General features: G+C 39.5%; 3 protein-coding genes and 1 non-coding gene across 5 annotated transcripts; 1 reads left to right on the top strand and 3 right to left on the bottom strand.

Annotated features, from left to right (window-relative positions):
* Positions 1-2,512: 2,512 nt before the first annotated feature.
* On the bottom strand, positions 2,513-2,606 carry trnai-uau (transfer RNA isoleucine (anticodon UAU)). Its single transcript has 2 exons — positions 2,569-2,606; positions 2,513-2,548 (listed from the first exon to the last, which is right to left on the bottom strand). It is a non-coding gene; the product is annotated as a tRNA-Ile (tRNA).
* A 1,620-nt stretch (positions 2,607-4,226) lies between these two features.
* Positions 4,227-6,391, bottom strand: hcar1-3 (hydroxycarboxylic acid receptor 1-3). The gene is made up of 2 exons (XM_071481240.1): positions 6,113-6,391; positions 4,227-5,645 (listed from the first exon to the last, which is right to left on the bottom strand). The coding sequence occupies exon 2, from the start codon at positions 5,588-5,590 to the stop codon at positions 4,586-4,588; it is 1,005 nt and encodes a 334-aa protein (XP_071337341.1). The 5' UTR covers positions 5,591-5,645; positions 6,113-6,391; the 3' UTR covers positions 4,227-4,585.
* Positions 6,392-8,522: 2,131 nt separating this feature from the next.
* Positions 8,523-10,663, top strand: LOC139623199 (transmembrane protein 229B-like). 2 transcript variants are annotated; one of them, XM_071481243.1, is made up of 2 exons: positions 8,523-8,655; positions 10,068-10,663. In XM_071481243.1, the coding sequence occupies exons 1-2, from the start codon at positions 8,604-8,606 to the stop codon at positions 10,550-10,552; spliced, it is 537 nt and encodes a 178-aa protein (XP_071337344.1). In that variant the 5' UTR covers positions 8,523-8,603; the 3' UTR covers positions 10,553-10,663. The 2 variants fall into 2 exon arrangements, with proteins under 2 accessions (XP_071337344.1, XP_071337343.1); XM_071481242.1 differs by having other exon boundaries at positions 8,528-8,655; positions 10,056-10,663.
* Positions 10,664-11,693: 1,030 nt separating this feature from the next.
* On the bottom strand, positions 11,694-16,612 carry haao (3-hydroxyanthranilate 3,4-dioxygenase). The gene is made up of 10 exons (XM_071481241.1): positions 16,436-16,612; positions 16,107-16,185; positions 15,236-15,319; positions 14,936-15,042; positions 14,743-14,832; positions 14,603-14,646; positions 14,341-14,486; positions 12,764-12,832; positions 12,601-12,683; positions 11,694-12,426 (listed from the first exon to the last, which is right to left on the bottom strand). The coding sequence occupies exons 1-10, from the start codon at positions 16,522-16,524 to the stop codon at positions 12,354-12,356; spliced, it is 864 nt and encodes a 287-aa protein (XP_071337342.1). The 5' UTR covers positions 16,525-16,612; the 3' UTR covers positions 11,694-12,353.
* Between the last annotated feature and the right edge of the window lie 2,014 nt (positions 16,613-18,626).

Here is an 18,626-nt window from a genome sequence, read left to right as displayed (position 1 = left end):
CTTGTTGCATGAAGGAAACAGGTTTTTGCTAGTTTTGCAGTGCTCAAATTTTTTAGCATACACTAAATTTAGAGTCAAGACTTGTAGATGCCATGCTATTATTTCAGCTCTGTGTAGAGTGATAATAGGTTAAACGCTTGTTCTGGTCTGATACTTAATGCTATGTTGAAAGCCTATAAACTCCATCCTAAGACCTTTACCTGTACTAGACTGACACAAAGAAGACGCCATGTTAAAGACACCATGCTAACACTTTGAGAAGTAGTAAACTCCGTGCTAACATTTTGAAAACAACACATTAACAGACAATAGGCTCCATGCATTTAAAATTACTTAGCATTTAGCTCTAACATTGTGTTTTTCCTCATTTTCCCTGCATCACGATTCCTCTGTCACATCTTAAGCTGCATGTTAATGGTTGTTATCCATCATAATTACTGAATGAAATTCATAGTTTACTCACCAATTTATTTTGACTGCACTGTCACATTTATAATACATACACAAATAAAGTTATCTTGAGAGGAGATGACTGGTTCACACTGAAAGCTAAGTCAGGGGAGAGAAGTCAGCTGTGGGAGGAGGGGGAGAAAAGACAACACTGGCAGAATGAAAAGACTCCTGCAAATGTTTGTACAAGCAAGTACGGTGATAGCGGGACTGTGATGAAAATGTAAGTCAAAAAAAGACTGTGTGTTTACTGGATCAGACGAGACTTGGTAATGTCTTGAGTACATTTGGTGAAATTTCCCCATCCCATACTTATTATGAATGCTGCGTGCTTGAGTGGATAATCAAGTACTCTTTGCAAGCATACACCCCCGACTTTTTTTGCAATATGGTGATCTCATGCTCACTGCATCTGGCCTGATCTCAATGGAGCAAGTTGAAGTCTCTAAGCGCACAATGTTTTCTACATTAGTCCTGTTCTTGAGCTTGTGACAGTCAATAACACACATCCGACTGGATGGCTGGAACCGGTGTGTGAGTGTGCTTTGTGTGTTGAATTGTTGAGGTGTTATCAAATCAATTCTACCTAATCTATCCATCTTTCCATTCATGCAAACACAACACCAATCATATCTACACAACTTTCCTCCTACACCTTTAACGGGCAGCGTGGTAAGATGAAAAATGACTACCTGTTTAACTTATATATGAAGGGGCAACCACTCAAATGGCACATTTTCATCAACACACAAAAAAAACCTGTTCATACATCCATTTGTGCAGGTCATGCTTCAGTTCCCGCTAGATAATAAAGTCAGCTTGGGTGGATTGTACAGAGAGATGAGAACATACCCTCACACTCACAGAATACATAGAGTGCAGAAGTGGGAAGAGCAAAACTGGACCAACTGTTTTCATTCAAACACCAGACACAGCCAGTCATATTTGAGCATCACATCTGCATCAGGAAAAAAAACAAAAAACAAGGACCAAAGCATCCAAACAATGGGCAACACTGACCCCTAGTGGAAGAGAAGAAGTAACTTTTCATTGTTAAGTCAATGATAATTTATTTAGCACAATTAACATCTTTCACTCACACTGACTTATGATCTAATCACTTGAATGAAAATTAATTTTTGCATTCCTCCCAGGAACTTTAAACCATGTTATGATGTTTATAAGAGGAATTTGATCATATGTTATATTTTTTTAATGGAATAAATTCAAGGAAATGTATGAGGCAAGAAAAAATAGCAGGTTTGGAGAGACTGAGCTCTGTCTATATCAAGACACAAATATCTAAACAGAATATCTATAACTTGAAGTGCTATTTCCTTCAAATATTGGGTATAATGTGAGATTTGTCATCCATTTGTAACAATATGTGAATGGATATTAAATCCGACATCATGCACTATGGGATCTGATATCCATTACAGTTTTGACATCCATTTTAAATTATTTGTAAAAGATTACTACATGATGCAAATTTGGAGTCAGAATATAAACTACTGTGGTTACATGATTCACTTGTTATTTTCACCAGTCTAACTGGATCTTTGCTGAGATGGAGAGATACTGCCCCCTCTTGATCGCAGAGCTGAAATACTACTTAGGATGTACTGTGCAAAAAAAACCAAAAAAACAAAAAACAAAAAAACTGACTCATACCTTGCGTGTCATGTTACCCTAATATGATGGTTTTGTTCTCGGGTTTGTCACAAAATGTAAATAATGTTATTTGATATTAAAAATGTGTGTTACAAAAAAATGAAATATTTATGCATTCCATTGCCTTTTATGTTTAAAACTTCTATGTAGACTACAGACTTTGTGTGTCCCTAGTAGTGATGTGAATTCTAATTGTGTCCTTTCTGTTTTATGACATTTACTGTGGTTACCACTGTAATAATCCTACAGACTTGTAATTAATTTGAAAGAGTGCCCTTGTAGGCTGTATTACTGTATTTTTTTCTGGTTAAGGGCTCATGTGTTTACAGAATAGGGTCTCTTGTAACACAAAATACATGTCTCGGTGGAGGAGTGAGTGTCAAAAGGCTGCTCCAGGTGAGGCTCGAACTCACAACCTCGGCATCGCTCTACAGTGTACTGTCGTATAAGTACCGCGCGCTAACCGATTGCGCCACTGGAGCTCAGTGCTGCTGTCGGTCAGTTCGGTTTATAAAGACACCGCGGCGAAACACTGGCGCGCCTGTGACGTCATTTGTTTTTATTTACCTGCTGCATTACTCCCTCGGACGCGTCTATATTTGAGATCACAGCATGACAGCACAGCGGTGCACTTATTGAAAATGGTGAAATTGAAAGTATTTTTGTTAAAAGAAACGCAATGAAACACGGAAGCGGGGCCACCAGTCAGAAACAAAGCAAACAGTGTCCCCAGTCCTCGGTGCATGATGACCGTGTAAGTCACTGGTGACTCGTCGCGGCCCCCACGGCTCTGTCTCCGCCTGTGAAAGGCGCTCCTCTCCGCTGGTTACAGGGCTGGGCTCACACCAGAGGCGTCATGCGTGTAGTGGCTACTCTGAAATACAAGGAAGTACAAACTTTGTTTTTACTTTTTTTTCCTACAAATTCTTTATTCGTAGAGCGAAAGTTCTTAAATCAAATGCTTCATTTAAGTTGTGTCTAATTCATCTTGAACGCTACTTTGAGTCTCTCAAATTTGTAACATGTCAGCAGTTAATATATATTCTCAAATGTTTGTCTGAAGAAGTCTGTCACTCAAGTTATAGATTTTTTTTTTATCCAAAAATATATATATATTATTATTTTAAATATGAACTGATATGTCTGAACGTTTGTAATTGTGTTCAATTTAAATAAATGCATGGGGGAAGGAAAAAAAACAAGAGGAAGTACAAACAGTCCTTAACAATTTCATAGTTTGACAGAAAAAAATGAATCTCAAAACACAGCAGACTAAAAATCATTTGTTATATAAATATATTGTACAAATATTGAAATAATGGTGAATGTACTGTCCTGTCTGTTACCAACAGTTTCAACTAACCTATGTGCCGTCCTCTTCTGAGCAGAAGTAAGAGGTCTTGTACCTACTTAATATAAACAATTACACATGATATTTGTTTTTTAACAAGTTGCAATTTAGTCTTTGTCTGTCATTTCTGTCACATTGCTTTTGTTTTGGTCCATTTCAAACATTTGCATATTCACTCCTGTCTCCTGTCTAGAACTGTGTGGGACAAAAAATTCTTAAACATAAGATTCTTAAACATAAATCAGTTCATTCGATTTATATAGAAAATTACACCTTTCATCAGTGTCAGCTTTCATTTTATACATGTTTATCAAATAAGGCCAATAAATCAGTTGTTTTTTTGTAGTCACATTTTGCACCTGTAATCCGGTTGCAAAGTCAGTCTATAGCAATGGCGTACATTTATCCACAGGACACAATCATAAAGTGAACATGTCTACATGTTAAATTCGTATATATTTAATGCTGAATTCATGGGCTGATTTGAGGGGAACTATAATGATTATAATACAACTGTCAACAAATGAATAAGTTTAGTTTTGAAGTCAATTAAGACAGAATTGCTAATTAATTAAATATCAAGGGCTATGTATTTTTTCCCCTTTGATAAATGTTATCTGATAAACTTTACTTTTTTGCCTCTGAATTTTTGTTATCCCTTAATCATCATAAACACCTGTGAGAACGGCACGAGCAGACATTCTGTATAAAGACATAGATGCAATGAATGCCAACAAATAACCACACACACTCACATTTTACTGCTTTTATTTGTCCATATTATCCAGTGAGAGAATACATTTATATTTATATCTACATTTACATTTAAATTTACATTTACATTTTCTCATTTGGCAGACACTTTCATCCAAAGTGATTAACAAGTGAGGGACACCACTAAAGCTTCAGTGCAGTAAGAGACCTTTGCACAAGTACTACTTTCTACATCTATTTATAACTGTGAGGAGATCAAGTAAAGAAGTGCAACAAAATGATGATTACGATTAGGTCTAGGGCAGGTAGGTGGGGTTGGCAATTTACAGTAATAGTGAAGGGATAAGGATCCAGGGAATGCGCTATGTCATATGTATGTAATATTAAGTTTGCCTTTCAGATGTTATTGTCTATGCTATTGTCTGGGCTGACATTCGTCTTCACAAAGCCCAGCTGACCGAAGGAGCTCTTGAGGGCATCACGAAACATGGAGCTGGAGAAACAGTAGATGACAGGGTCCAAAGAGCTGTTGAGGTAGGTGAAGGGAATGCTCATCATAAAGCACGTGGTGATCAGATTGTAAGCTTTGCAGTTCTTGGGGTGGTACTCCTTGACGTACACCCCCCCTAGGCCTGTAATGACACCTGGCATGAAGCAGATAGTGAACACCAAACTTATCACTACCACTGCTCTCGTGGCCTTCCGTACCATCTTCCGCCTGCTGTCCATCCAACGATGGTGCAGGGAGCAGCTGATACGGGCTGAGCAGAGTAACAACACGAGCCACGGCAGGAAGAACTCCACAATGAAGACCACATAGTGTACGATTATCACCGGAGGGACTCCCTTATAGGCGTTGAAGCTGCGACACAGGGAGACGTTGCCATCCTGGTGGAGGAGATTGGTGGTCAACAGTGGAATCCGAAGGGCAATCACAACAGTCCATATCAGGCCTACGAGCCAGCTCGCCTGAGTTAAAGTCACATGGTTGATGCAGTGATGTGGATGGACCACTTTGAAGTAGCGATCCACTGTCACAGCTGTCATGAACGCAATACTGGCAGAGCGATTGACAGCCAGCATGAAGAGGTTGATGCGGCACCAGGCCTGTCCAAACACCCAGTATTCATCTCGCAGGCTCGCGTCGATGCGAAAGGGCACGCTGAGGATAAGCAGGAAGTCAGCTATGACCAGGTTAAAGAGGAAGAGAGTGTGGGGTTTCCAGAACTTCATGCGGAAACAGAAAATCCACACGGCTACTGTGTTTCCCGGCAGGCCCACAATCATCTCAATGATCATGACAATTGTCAGGAACAAATTTCCAGAATTTTGGGTGGTTTGGCAATGCATTGAAGTGTAATTTTCACTTACTGCTGCGAGATCACCACTCAGCGAATACATTTGTGGTCTGATCTCTCAGATTCTTTCAATGTTCCTTATTTTCAGCAGCTTGTTCCTGAAATTGATAGAGAGAAAAGTGTTTCATGGATCAAATAGATAAAGCAAAAACACATATTCAAGGTTTTGTCTTGATCTACCGTGGCTTGGATTGTTCCAAATGTGTATGTTGCTTTGGACAAAAGCATCTTTCATACATAAATGTAAAAGTAAATACGTAAGATGAGAAGACTGCTACTACTCTCATGTCTGTTTATGAAGATACAGCCAGCAGCTGGTTTTTTCAGCTGGCTAAACTCTGTGCAAAGATTACACAATACACCTACCAGCATGATTATGATTAATTAAATGTGTAAAACTCTATGCCTATCAATTTATATCTTTTGCATACATTATTTAGTTCGACTGTCTTCATATTGTTGTTAGTGAGGAAATAAACCAGCGAAAGTGAAAATGCCGTCATGCAAGCCAAAGGTCTAATCTGTGCACAACAGAATACGGATTAGTTTAAATTTCTGTACTCACCAGTAGTCAACACTCAACTCTTTTAATCCCTCACAAAGCCATCACCACCTTCATTGTCCAAAGTCAGAGTTGTTTTATCAGTTCTTTCAGCAGATGCAGACAATAGTGTGAGTGACCCTGATGTACAAAAAGTGATCCAGTGATACAAAACGCTTGCAGCATGCCCTGTATATAAGCTGGTTCCTCCAGAGGGCTAGTCGTAACATGAGGGTAATGGTGGTTCCAATGAAACAACGCCACGAAGAAATCACTTCTGGTATTTGAGAGCACTCACTCACTTATTATGTATCCTCAACTGACGCACAATTTATCAGGGAATGTTGTACTGACAAATAAGAATCTAAATATAATATTAAAAAAAAACAAAAAAAAAACAAACAATTAGATAATTATGAAGACAGATTTTCAGGGTCTTTTTGGTTGTGATGACACAAATGTACATATGTACACTTAAATGAATATTTATTTGTTTACTCATTAAAAACATATTATACAGTATCAAACACTTGCATACATGTAAGTAAGCTATAGATACTATACTTGCTCGTGCTTTAAATTCCTGTGTATGTTTTATAAATTGTTCTAAATTAATTTTGTGCCTTTGTGATGTAACATCTAAATTTCCACATAATTATTCCACATAATTGTTCATTTAGAATTACCTCACCCTACCTCGTCACTATGTATTTCACCTTGATTTATATCAGCAGCATGCCAGCTCCTCTGCTCACAACACCTCACATCAAATCATCCCATCCCATCTCACCTCGGCTCACCTCAAGGTACCTAAACACAACTTGTCTTTTCTTTTCTTAACTGGTCTCACCTCACTTCATCTCAGATCCTTGCATCTCATCTCATATTGCATCATTGTACCTGAGCCTTATCTAAACTCACTTAATCTCATTGTTTCTCACCTCACATGCACTAATTTTTCTGGCAACAAGTCATCTAATCATCTCATCCACCAATTTATTTCAATTTCTCCATATGCCTAATTGCATTTCATCTCATTTTATCTCCTCTCATCTCACCTTATTCATCTCATCAAGTACTAAGTCTCATCTCCTCTCCTGTTTAATTATAATGTCTCATGTTATTTCTCATTACATTGCATCCCAATTAATCTAAATCAGATTTTGATGTATTCATTTCAGCATACGAGACAGACTCAACACTGACAGTGACTCACTTCCAGAGAGCCACAGGTGAAGCTGTTTTCTCAGAGAGAGAATGCAAATTTTCCTAACCAAACTTTCTCTGGCTCATTACACAGAAATACAATAAATGCACTCACAGAGTCAGCCCAGTTCACCACTGTGTGAAGAGTCCGACCTTTGTCAGTTCAATAACTTTATGGTCACTGACTCCCATACAGCAGCATAGTCCCCCCTCACAGCTCTAAAGGTGTGTTTGCTAGAACCACTGGACTCTGATCTAGAAGTCCACCATTCATCCAACTGTTTTATTAGAGTACACACAAAACAAACACACAGAACCCACCAGTGGCACCATGTCAAGACTGACATCTGCTCTCATTGACACTTTATGGTTGCACTGTATGCCATACATGTGTGAAACTGTACTGGAAAAGCTCTGTGTCTATATTTATACAGTATGTGTATGTGTGTGGTGAAAGTTTTCTGAACATGTCTCTCTAGGTCTCGGTGTCAGTGCTTAGTGAGTGACAAGGGGAAATAAATGTGTGCACCAAATTTCATGGCGAATCTACCTGCAGTTGTCAAGATACTCAAAACCACGACCTCATTGGGCGATAGAGGAAAAGTCTGGGGCTCACATAAGTAAGTAGAATTCATTCTGTGCTGATCATTGTATGTAGCAAATCTCATTTCCATGAATTTCTGTGGTAAATTTCATGCCAGTCCATCAAGTGGTTTGGTCTGGACCACAGGGGTGGACTGACCGACAGGCCGACAGACTGCTAGCATGGCTGAAAATGACCTGGATACAATGCAAATTTTTCAATAGCATTGTAACAATCCATTCTTCAATCTATCAATATGTGTATAATTCTGAGCAGCTTCTCTGATACACCCAGCTACTGTGGTTCACCGATGACCCCCAAGCTGGACCACAACATGAAATCATGAAATACAGCATTATATGGAGCTTCTGCATGATACAGACACATCAGTGCAATTATTTGCACACTTACTGTATGTTTAACAGATAACATGCAATCAGCCACCGTGGGATCAATACCAGTGCACATAGATGAGTGTGCACACACACACACACACCACACACACGCATTTATCCTCAGGTGGTCCAGGTTTCACAACCTTAGCCTGTGACAGAGACATCACTGTCTCACTCTGACAACACGGAGCAGCTTAATGTTTAGCCCTGGATCTGCACACACACACACACACACACACACACACACACACACACACACACACACACACAGACACACACACAAGGAAGCAGAGGGATTACCAAGGCACAGAGACCCATATGCTGCCCAGGGATGGAGATGAGGAAACTAAATACAAGGAGAATGCAAGATAGTTATGACCAAGGTGAGATTTATTACTGTTTGTTGCATTTTAACGTAATTTTTATTGACTGCAGAAAGACACCCTGTGTCTGAGGCTTAATGTGGCTTTTTTTGTTGCTACATCCTTATCTCAGCAGTAGTGAGTGAAATGATGGAGTTGGATTCAAAGTGTTTGCAAAACTTTTGTTGATTGTAATACACATCAAGGAGAAATAATTGACAATGATGTCACCTAGTTGATAGACTTTGAAAAATTGCACTGTTTTCTAGCGTGGAGTGAAAACCTGTTGAAGATTTTCCGAGTCTTTAATTTGCTAAGCCGGGCTGTTAGCCTGTTAATCCACATTACAGCATGGGCGCTGCGCTGTGTGTCCTGTGGAGGAAGGACAGAACAAGACTCTATACACACTGGACAGACAAGGCAGGGAAGAACATTTATTAAAAAGAGACATGGACTGTCCCAAAAAGAAATAAAAATGTACCTGCCAAAAATGAATACAATTCTTATACAGGAGAATTTCATGGTTAGTATGAAATAAGGATAAAGCTACAGGTCTATTGAATAAAGGTAGTGATACCTGTATGCTATAGACGCCATAATTAAATTTTTTATACAAAAATCACTTTAACAACTTGCAGTAATTCTTGGTTTAATTCCTGTGTTTCTCATAAACCAGTTTTGATCAGTCAACTTTACAGATGTGACAGAAAACAAAAGTGGAAGAACCTGTAAGCCTCGTGTAAACACACTTGTGGCCCCACCGCTAAAATTCAAAGCATTTGACTGCAAGCTGCTGTCACTCCAAAATGACTGACAGGCAACAACTAATGTACACCTGCCATTACTGTTTTCTGAGGGTTTAGAACATCAGCCACGTAAACAAAGCACAAAAACAGGCCTGTAGTGTGAGTTATGGTCAGAGAAACACACACCTTCTAACTTTTTATGCACTTCTCAATTATATGGCTATAAATGTATTTCACATTTATATATTCAAAAATGTTCTGATTGGGCAGCTCCTGTCAATGACAGTTTTTCTTGCAGTAGTCAGTTTTACTTTTACTCAATAAGTCTCATGAAGAGTTAGATGAGAAGCTCTCTCATGCCTGAACATGCATTACGTAACTGTAGCCAGCAGCTGGTTAGCTTAGCTTGGTATAAAGACTGAAAACAGCTAGCCTAGCTCTATCCATGTGTAAAAAAAAAAAAAGATGCAGCTCTTCTAAAGGTCTAGCACGTAAAACCACTACATGTCATTCATTACTCTTTTTTCTCTATAGATCAGTTTAATATGCTTTAAATTCAACTTTTCACTATAAAGAATAAGTTCATTAAAAGTTATATATTTGTGAGCATATTGTTGTTTTTTGGGGTGGCTTATGAAACTCCCCAAATGGGCCAAAAATGTACAATTATTTCAGTTTCTCTGACAGGGACCAGTGTTGAACAGGACGCCCCAGCAGAGCCACATGGCCGCAGCTCCAGCCGTCCTCTGTCTGCTCTAGTTCGTCTCTATGTGTATGCACTGCACGGCTGCCTGTGTGAGGTGGCCTTCACTGCTGTGTTGGACTGGTGCAGCAACCATGACAGGAGGCTGGCAGGTCACAGTAGTCTGTGGGCGCTGCCCATGTACGCCACTGCAATCTACTTCATGGAGAGCCTCAGAGCGTGGCTGCTGGCTCGGCGTCAGCCGCTGCCTGTGCGTCTGACGGCCTACACCCTGTTCATTTACTTATGGGAATTCAGCTGGGGCGCCGGACTGAGGCTGCTGAAGGCCTGTCCCTGGGACTACTCGGGTTATAGGTACAACCTGGGAGGACTGGTGACTCTGGAGTATGCACTACCCTGGGCTGTGGCAGCATTCATAGCAGAGCAGCATGTGATCAGGAACACTCTGAGGATAAGACTGCACAACTGAAGTGATATCAACCTGGAATAATGTGCTTCCAAAGAACAGCCACAAAATGTTCATGGACAATGTTGTAGTGAGTTTTTGACATTTTTGATATTAAAAAGTTGGTTAATTTTGCTGCATGTCTCTGTTGTTTTTTCAGTTCAGTCTGCAAGTGTTTTTTTTTTCCTCACCTGAAGTCTGAAGACAAAACTATTATGTTAGGAAAATGATTTGGCAGCCAACAGAATGATAGCATCAAGGGAATAGTTTGGCATTAGGCTCATTTGCTTTCTTGCCAAGAATAACACAAGAAGGCTGACACCATAATCACATCTCTCTGTTAAATATGAAAGCACAGCCAGGAGACGGCTGTTTACCAAAAGGACGAGACAAAACAAGACAGAGCTACAGCTTGGCCAAAAGTCAAGGTGTAAAGACACCAAGTTGTTGTTTTGTGTTGGTCTGCTTTCAACTGGTGTGTGTCTGCTGGTTCCTCAGCAAAATGGCTCCAGGAGGTTGCCACACCCATCTGCTGTTCACCAGGAAATAGTCCCCGCACCTAACACACACTGTCATGTTCACCGGGGAGCTTTAGGCATATTGTTTTAAGTTTAGACAAAGGCTGCTTCTAGTCTCTATGCTAAGCTCATTGCCTCCTGGGACAACTCTGTGCTAAACGCACAGACTGAGAGTGGTATTGACTTTCTCATCTGAATCTCAACAAGAAAATAAATCAGTGTATTTCCCGAAGTGTCAGACTGTAGCTTTAAAAATGGGATTGTTTGCATCAGCTCAGATTTGGACGGTGCATTTGCCTACTGTGGTGTAAGGAAAGTCAAATACAGGCTAATGTAGGACTTGGAGATAGTTGTAACTTCAAAGTTGAAGTCATGTCTAGGAGTGAAAGAGCAACTCTCCATTGAACACTTATGAAATTCAGAAAACAGTGACTGAAAAACGTCACCACAGATAGAAATGGGAATCTGCTGTGTGCCATGGGGTTAGTCCTGCTAAGTGGTCTGCAAATGCAAGCTTTGTTTGGTTAAATCATGAATCCTTAGCACTGGTTATATTATTTGCACAGAGTACACTGTCAGTTTTTTTTAAATATCTTCTCTGATAAACGTTCTCAAAAATCAGGGGGTAAACAAGGTATTTGATACTAGAAGAAAAGAGTTCATTTTTTAATTCAAATAGACATTCAGGTGATGTAAAAAGTGGGATTCATAACAACCCTAAATCTGTGTCTCACCAATAACTGCATCCATTACTGGAAGAGTTTTGTCACTGGTAAGACACCTACTGATTCATGCCCAGTCAGATCTGGGTTTCTCTGGAAAAGCCCCACCCCTGTGTAAAGTGATTTCCACTGCAGTGGGAGAAAAAAAGGAGAAGAAATTCAACAATGAGGAAGTGACGGTAACAGTAAGAGAGTGTGTGTTTAGAGAAATAATCATATCCCACAGTTTTTTTCTATACTTATTTATGGCTTTGTTGTCTCTCAACAATAAAGATATTAACATGAAATTACATGCAATGATAAAATTAATCGACACCACTGGTTTGTGTATGTAACTTCAACAAGGTGCAATTTACAGTTTCAGTTTCAATAACTTCTCGTGCCCATTAATACTGAAAAGAGTCAAAGTTCACTTTCATTAACATATAACAGAATCTTATAACATGCATGAGGTCATGATTTACATTATTGTATTGTGATGATACACAATGTGCTTTTCTTGGCTGCACACAGATACAGTGGTGCATGTCATGTTGTATACTTGTAGTTGTGAAGAACAGGGGTAGGTCAGACGGCAGGTCCTGGTCATGGCCTCTTCCGTTCAGGGTTTTGAACCACGAACAGGGCAACAGTCCCCTCATCTCTCTGCCACTGGTACCTTCAGAAGAAGACACCATTTATCAATTTGTATAGTATCTCAAGTCATTTCTGCCAAATCACCTCCTTTTAAACTCCATCTGAATATTCAGAAGGGGAAATTGAAACTCTCTTTTATCTAATAATGTGGACCCTGACTGGATAAATTTGCCATGAACTGTTAGTAATGACTCACTGGCTCTGTTCAAGAATGAGTAGACTGTCTCTTGCAGACAGACTGAACTCCTGCTCATTCACTGTTACTCTTGAGGATCCCTCCTGAGAGACAGAGGGAGAGGAAATAGATGGTCAGACACAGATATACGGACAGCAGCATCTAAGATACAGAGTGAACATACCAGCTGCCAAATCCACACATCACTCTGGGGTACTGATGTCTCTGTCAGCCCAGGGCCAAACACCATTGCCTGTCGGGGTCATAAGAATGAGCGTTATAGCATTTTTCCATCTTCTGCTTTGTTCTTTTTTTATTTTATTTTTTCTGCTTTGTTCTTATGAATTTACAGTGAGACGCTGTGTGGCACGTTTCCATTTATACAATACAGTCACAGGGAATTTCCACAAGCAGGAAAATGCCAAAATTGACGGGGATCTACTTTAGTCTCAGTTTCAGTTTACCAGACACTGTGGTTTAAGGATTTCAGCGACGCATTAAGCAGAATGAAAGAAAACTTCCAGCAACCTACTGTACATGTATATAAAATAAATGATATAGACTTTATATTCATTAGGAATCACTTTCTGGGGGGTCTCACTTTTGCATTTATAGGGGACTTAACAGGTTAAACACTAGTCCCCTGATTAGACGACTCTATGTATAGTATGTACTATGTAGTATGTACTATGTATGATGCTCATACAAGAGCTAAAATAGGCAAATTACATGTCTGTAAAAACCATAGACTGTATATAAAAATGGATGTAGACTCCAGGTATGAAAAGTGAAGTCAATGTGGAAGAGCCTTAAACCTGCATTCTATCTAATGACCATCAGGGAGTGACTCCACTGGTTGCAAAAGGAAGTCTCATTGTATTGAAGTCTATGGGTTAATGGCCCTACTTCTTGCTTGATTTATTACCTCAGTAAACGTTTTCCTAATGAGTTTATGGTCTCAATCACTAGTTTCAAATCTTCTTCAACATAACATGGTGTTCATTATTTTAATTATGGTCCCATTTAGAGGAAAATAGACAATAAACTGAGGTATACATTAGGGCGTGGCTACTGTCTGATTGACAGACGGTACCACACCCCCGATAACCCCCCTCACTTCTCCTCAGCTCCACCTTCTCAAACTAATATGGTTTCTTCTGGTTTCAAAAACCAAGATGGCAAAGGCTAAATTGCAAACTTGCGGCTTCAAAACGGCCGTTCACAAACCAATGGGTGACGTCACGGTACATTGGCACTTGGTAAAAACACCAAGTTGTGGTTTTATGTGGGTTTTGTGTTGGACTGTTTGTAGTTGGTAAGTGGCTGCTGGTTGCTTGGCAAAGTGGCTTCAGGAAGTCACCACACCCATCTGCTACTTACCAAGAAATAGTCCTAGCACCTAACTTTTCATAAAACCACATGTTGTCATTTTAACATTTCTGTTCTTGTATGAATCAAACCAGCATACTGTACATACTACGGGTTAATTAGTGAGTTTTAGGCATATCTTTTTACACCTTACGCTGAGAAATATAAACATGTTTTAAATGTTATTTGTTGCTTTGGCAAAATTAGTCATACAAGAGCTAAAATAGACAAAATTATGATTGAAATCAGCATCTATCTGGTCATAGAAAACTCTGAGAAAGCATTTGATGCCAGCTCAGTACTTTACAGTATTTAACACTCTGTGCTTCACACACACTTTGGTTGGTACCAAAAAAAAGTATTGAAGTTGAAACTGATAACTATTCCTAGTACCTCTGTCTCAAACTGAGCTCCAAACATGTCAATGGGCCTGCCACTGGCCAGCGACGGCCTCTGTTTATCCAGCCAGTCTTTGAAGGAGAAGGGAGACATCATGTTCATGGTGTTCATATGGAACGGAGGCTCTCTGAAGACTTCATCTGTTCATCAAAGGACAACAGTGACACCAGTTAAAAATCTACAGGGATATCTTAGATATCATAAGTTCTCCTGCAAAAAATTGACAGGCATCACAAGAAATTTCAGAACAACTCACTTGGGTCAGGTTTTCCTGTTTTGCACTGCTTCGATGCCATGAACCTGCAAGTAAACAGTCAACCAATATGTCAACAAATAACCTGGTCAGATGGAGACTGTAGGTGTATAGATAACAACGAAGGAGGGAATATGTCTTACTCTTTGATTACTGGCACCAGTTGGGTTCCTAGATTCTCACAGTAGAACCATTTCTCAAACAGGATCTCAGTAGTGTTGTCCACATAGTACCTGAAAGCACCAGCACACACTGATTTGTGAGGAGAAGAGAGGAGAGGAGACGAGAGGAGAGGAGAGGAGAGGAGAGGACAGGAGAGGAGAGGCAACAGTTTACCTCAGGCAGTCAGTCTCAGTCAGCAGCCGTCTCCTCTCCACCACCAGTCCCACAGTGTTGGCCTGCCTCTGTGGGGAGTGGGGGATCCGAGCCGGCAGCAGGAACATCTACAAATGAGGAGGAAATGAATGGAATACTGAAAGGAACCGTGACAGCAGTGGTTTGTACTGCTGTGAAGTTGGACTCCATATAAAGTGAAAACAACTGACGTATTGTGCAGAATATATAGCTATGGCAAAGAAAGTATATAATATAATAAATATATAATAAATATGTATATAAAAACATATCAGAGCTCACCTCTCCCTCTCTGATGTGCACATCTTTGTGTTTTCCATTTTCAATCACCTTCAGACACATGTCTCCCTTCACCTGGTAGAACAACTATTTAAAATAAGCAGCGGGAGACAAACATAAAGCAATGGATTAAAGGGTGACTCCACTGTTTATACACATCAGTGTGTGTTGATAGGTGTTGGTGAAGACGAGTGCAATCTGAACATTAGTGGTACTATCACATCACACACTAATCTCTGACCAAACTGTCAGTGGTCAGGTTGCATTGTGGGTAAGGCAGGCGCCAGGTTTTGACAAGAAAGAAGAATATGTGGAATAAAAAAGACGATATCTCATCCATCATGAGTCTGGCAATGTAACTGAGTTCCAACATGGTGTTTAAAGATGTATTTAGCATAGTGCATAAAATGAGTCCAACTCTAAAAATGCTAATCAAGTGTCACTCATTCCAATAACAATAACAGCTTATTGTATGTTACATATCCCATGTGCAGTCACCTGATCTCACTCTACACTCTGAGACTGTAAACTTCAAAAAGCCTAACAGCAAAGGATGGTAATAACAACAGCACCCAAAAAACACCAAGTACTGGCAGCCAGCCAAGAATATCTGACCAAGCATTCCAACACTGTGGTAGAATAGGGGGGGGGGGGGGGGGGGGGGGGGGGGGGGGGGGCAAGAAGACAGCAGGAATTTAGTGTCCTATAGGGTCACAGTGATGTGCAATCAATGGAAAATGTTATGCTCAAGTGATTTTTATTTTTCTATTTTAAGGTAAACTCCAAGTTAGCATTGAATAATCAGAGTTTCTCCTGGTTTAATTGTGTGCATGTCTGTGGTGAATTACAACTTTACACAGTACTATTCTCTTACCTCCTCCCCTTCCTCAATATGATAATCCTTCCTGGTGTTTGGACCTCCAACAAACATGATATTCAACTGCTGAAAGTGCCTGAGGAATTGAAGACAACCATGGACTCATCACGTCCTCAAATGGTCAAAGGAAGTTCAGTGTTCATTTGTCAGTGTACCAAAATTATACACTTACTATGATCTGATTGTGATTGTGTTGTTGTAAAATTGTCAAACAAATTAGATTGTTTATCACATCATGTAATCCATCAAGTTGTTGCGAGGAGGATCTCCCAGTAATTATATACATTATGTAACAATATGGCTAATATTAATAACACATTACTCACATGAGCTTGTTGCACACTGGTGGCACAAAAGCATTCTGGTTCTCTGAAATCCAGTCTTCCACATTCACAAGAAGAGGGCTGTTGCTCATGTTTTAAACTTGACTGGGCTCTGTGTTGTAGTGTTAAATGTCTCAGACCAGTCTGCTAGTCTGATTTGTTTAAACAATGTGACTGAGAACGAAAGTCCAAAATGCAGAAGTGGGTGTAAGCTGAGTGGGGAGGAGCTTTGCGTTCCACACAGGTGAAAGGTCACTTGCACATTATTAACAAGTAACATAGTGTTTATCTGCTGTGACTCTATTGAAAACAATTTAGATTCTCATGAAGCCAAACTAATAAAATGCAGACACTGTGCATATGCATTAGCTCTCTCCTGGACTGTAAATGCAAAATTTGACTGACATCCCTGTGAGATAACAACACATCAATATTAGAGCTTCAACACAGAACAAAGAAAAGCTCAAATAGCTGAGAATAGGTAGGTAATGGAAGTTTAAAACAAGTTTCATTCACACATGATTTTTTTACTTGGCCTACATGAATATTTTCATTCATTCACAGAACACATCAATACACACACAGTCCCTGTACCACAATGGATTGTATTACAAAGACTGTACTGCACAAGGAAGTGAATTGAGATTACAAAATGGCAAATTATGCTCAGTGTAATTTCACACACCAGCATCATGTGTGCAGTATCATATCTGTAGCTTTAAAATCTGCAGAATTTTTACTGGGAATGAAACCAACTGGTGATCATTCACTGCTCACACTGACCTTGGTCAGAGTTGATGATCAAACCAGTTTATTTGAATTTTTTTCACTTAATGTAATGATTACAACTGCCCACCACATAGTTGAAAACAGTTGTCTGTCTTAGAAAGTAAACATTTTCTGTGCTCAGTGAAGAAGGATTTGACAGAGGCTTTGACAAGAACGCTTTCCAGGTCTATACAGAAAGACATTAAGGTGGAGAGAAAAGGGGGAAGAGGCTGAAAATTTCATGGCGACCCCTTTCACTTTCTCTATGACCATCTGTGGACCCCCTTTAGCCACCACCTCATCATATCCTTAGAGGACTCATAAATGCCCCTTACCACAGAACCAAACTGAAATGAACAGCTCCGACAGTATCTCACCTCATTTGAAATTACTTTGAAGATGCATAAATTATTAGTGGAGGATATCTTGTCATCCAATAAATGGCAAATTATCATTATTGTTTTGAAAATGGGTAATTAAAAAAGCTGATAATTATATATTTAATAGCAGCTTTGTTTTTTCTTTGACTGTACAAGTGAACATCCATCCAGCCATCTTCTTCTGCTTATTAGGGTTATTCCAGACGTCCCTCTCACAAGCAACGCTTTCCTGCTTGTCCTGGGCGATCCCAGGCTAGATGGGATACATAATCCCTCCAGCAAGTTCTAGGTCTACCCCTTGGTATAATAACATCAGAAGCTTTTATATTAATTGCATTGTTGTCTGTTTAAGAGAGAGACAAATGTTGGCAAAAATATAATTTCTTGTGTTGTAGTACAAATTGTTCACAACTTCTATTGACTGTGGAAAAATAAACTAGTTAAAAAGTTAGCCTTTAGTGTTATCTTTGAGTGTCATAGTTAAAAGAGTATCTATCACTTATTATGGCAGTATCAGTGACAACAAACACACAATTGTTACCCGTTATAGTTTTGGGGCCTAAAATGACATATTGGTACATCTGTCATTTATTGATCTAGTAACGTTTTAGTTTTATGCCTTTATCTTCAGCTTCCTTCCATCCATCTTGTTTTCCTGTGAAGAGGTGCTCCCTGGTGGGCACAACAGTACACAGCAACAATAAACACACATCAGCAGTTTACTTAATGGACATTACGGTTTTATTTTTCACACACAAATGCACTACGCATTAATGAAATGCATTATTATTTTATTCTTTTTTTACATTTCTTTGTTAGTCTAAACAATCCTAAAAGAAAGTATGTCATCGTGTCACATTTTGTTTAAAAACAACGTTGTTACTTTGACAAATTAACGTACAATAACACTAAGGTGAATACGTGAATGGCCACCTGCAATATTGGGCATACAATTTAGTCTGTTTTGAGGGGAAAGGCTGAAGTTCTGCAGTTTTAAATGTGCTGTATCCATTTGTGCCATAACAAGCTAACAAAAATAGCCAATA

Source organism: Trachinotus anak, unplaced genomic scaffold, assembly GCF_046630095.1.
Source record: "Trachinotus anak isolate AG129_WGS33_773 ecotype Australia unplaced genomic scaffold, CSIRO_AGI_Tana_v1 ptg000007l, whole genome shotgun sequence".
Taxonomy (NCBI): Eukaryota; Metazoa; Chordata; class Actinopteri; order Carangiformes; family Carangidae; genus Trachinotus; species Trachinotus anak.
This window is presented reverse-complemented; position numbering and strand designations above follow the sequence as displayed.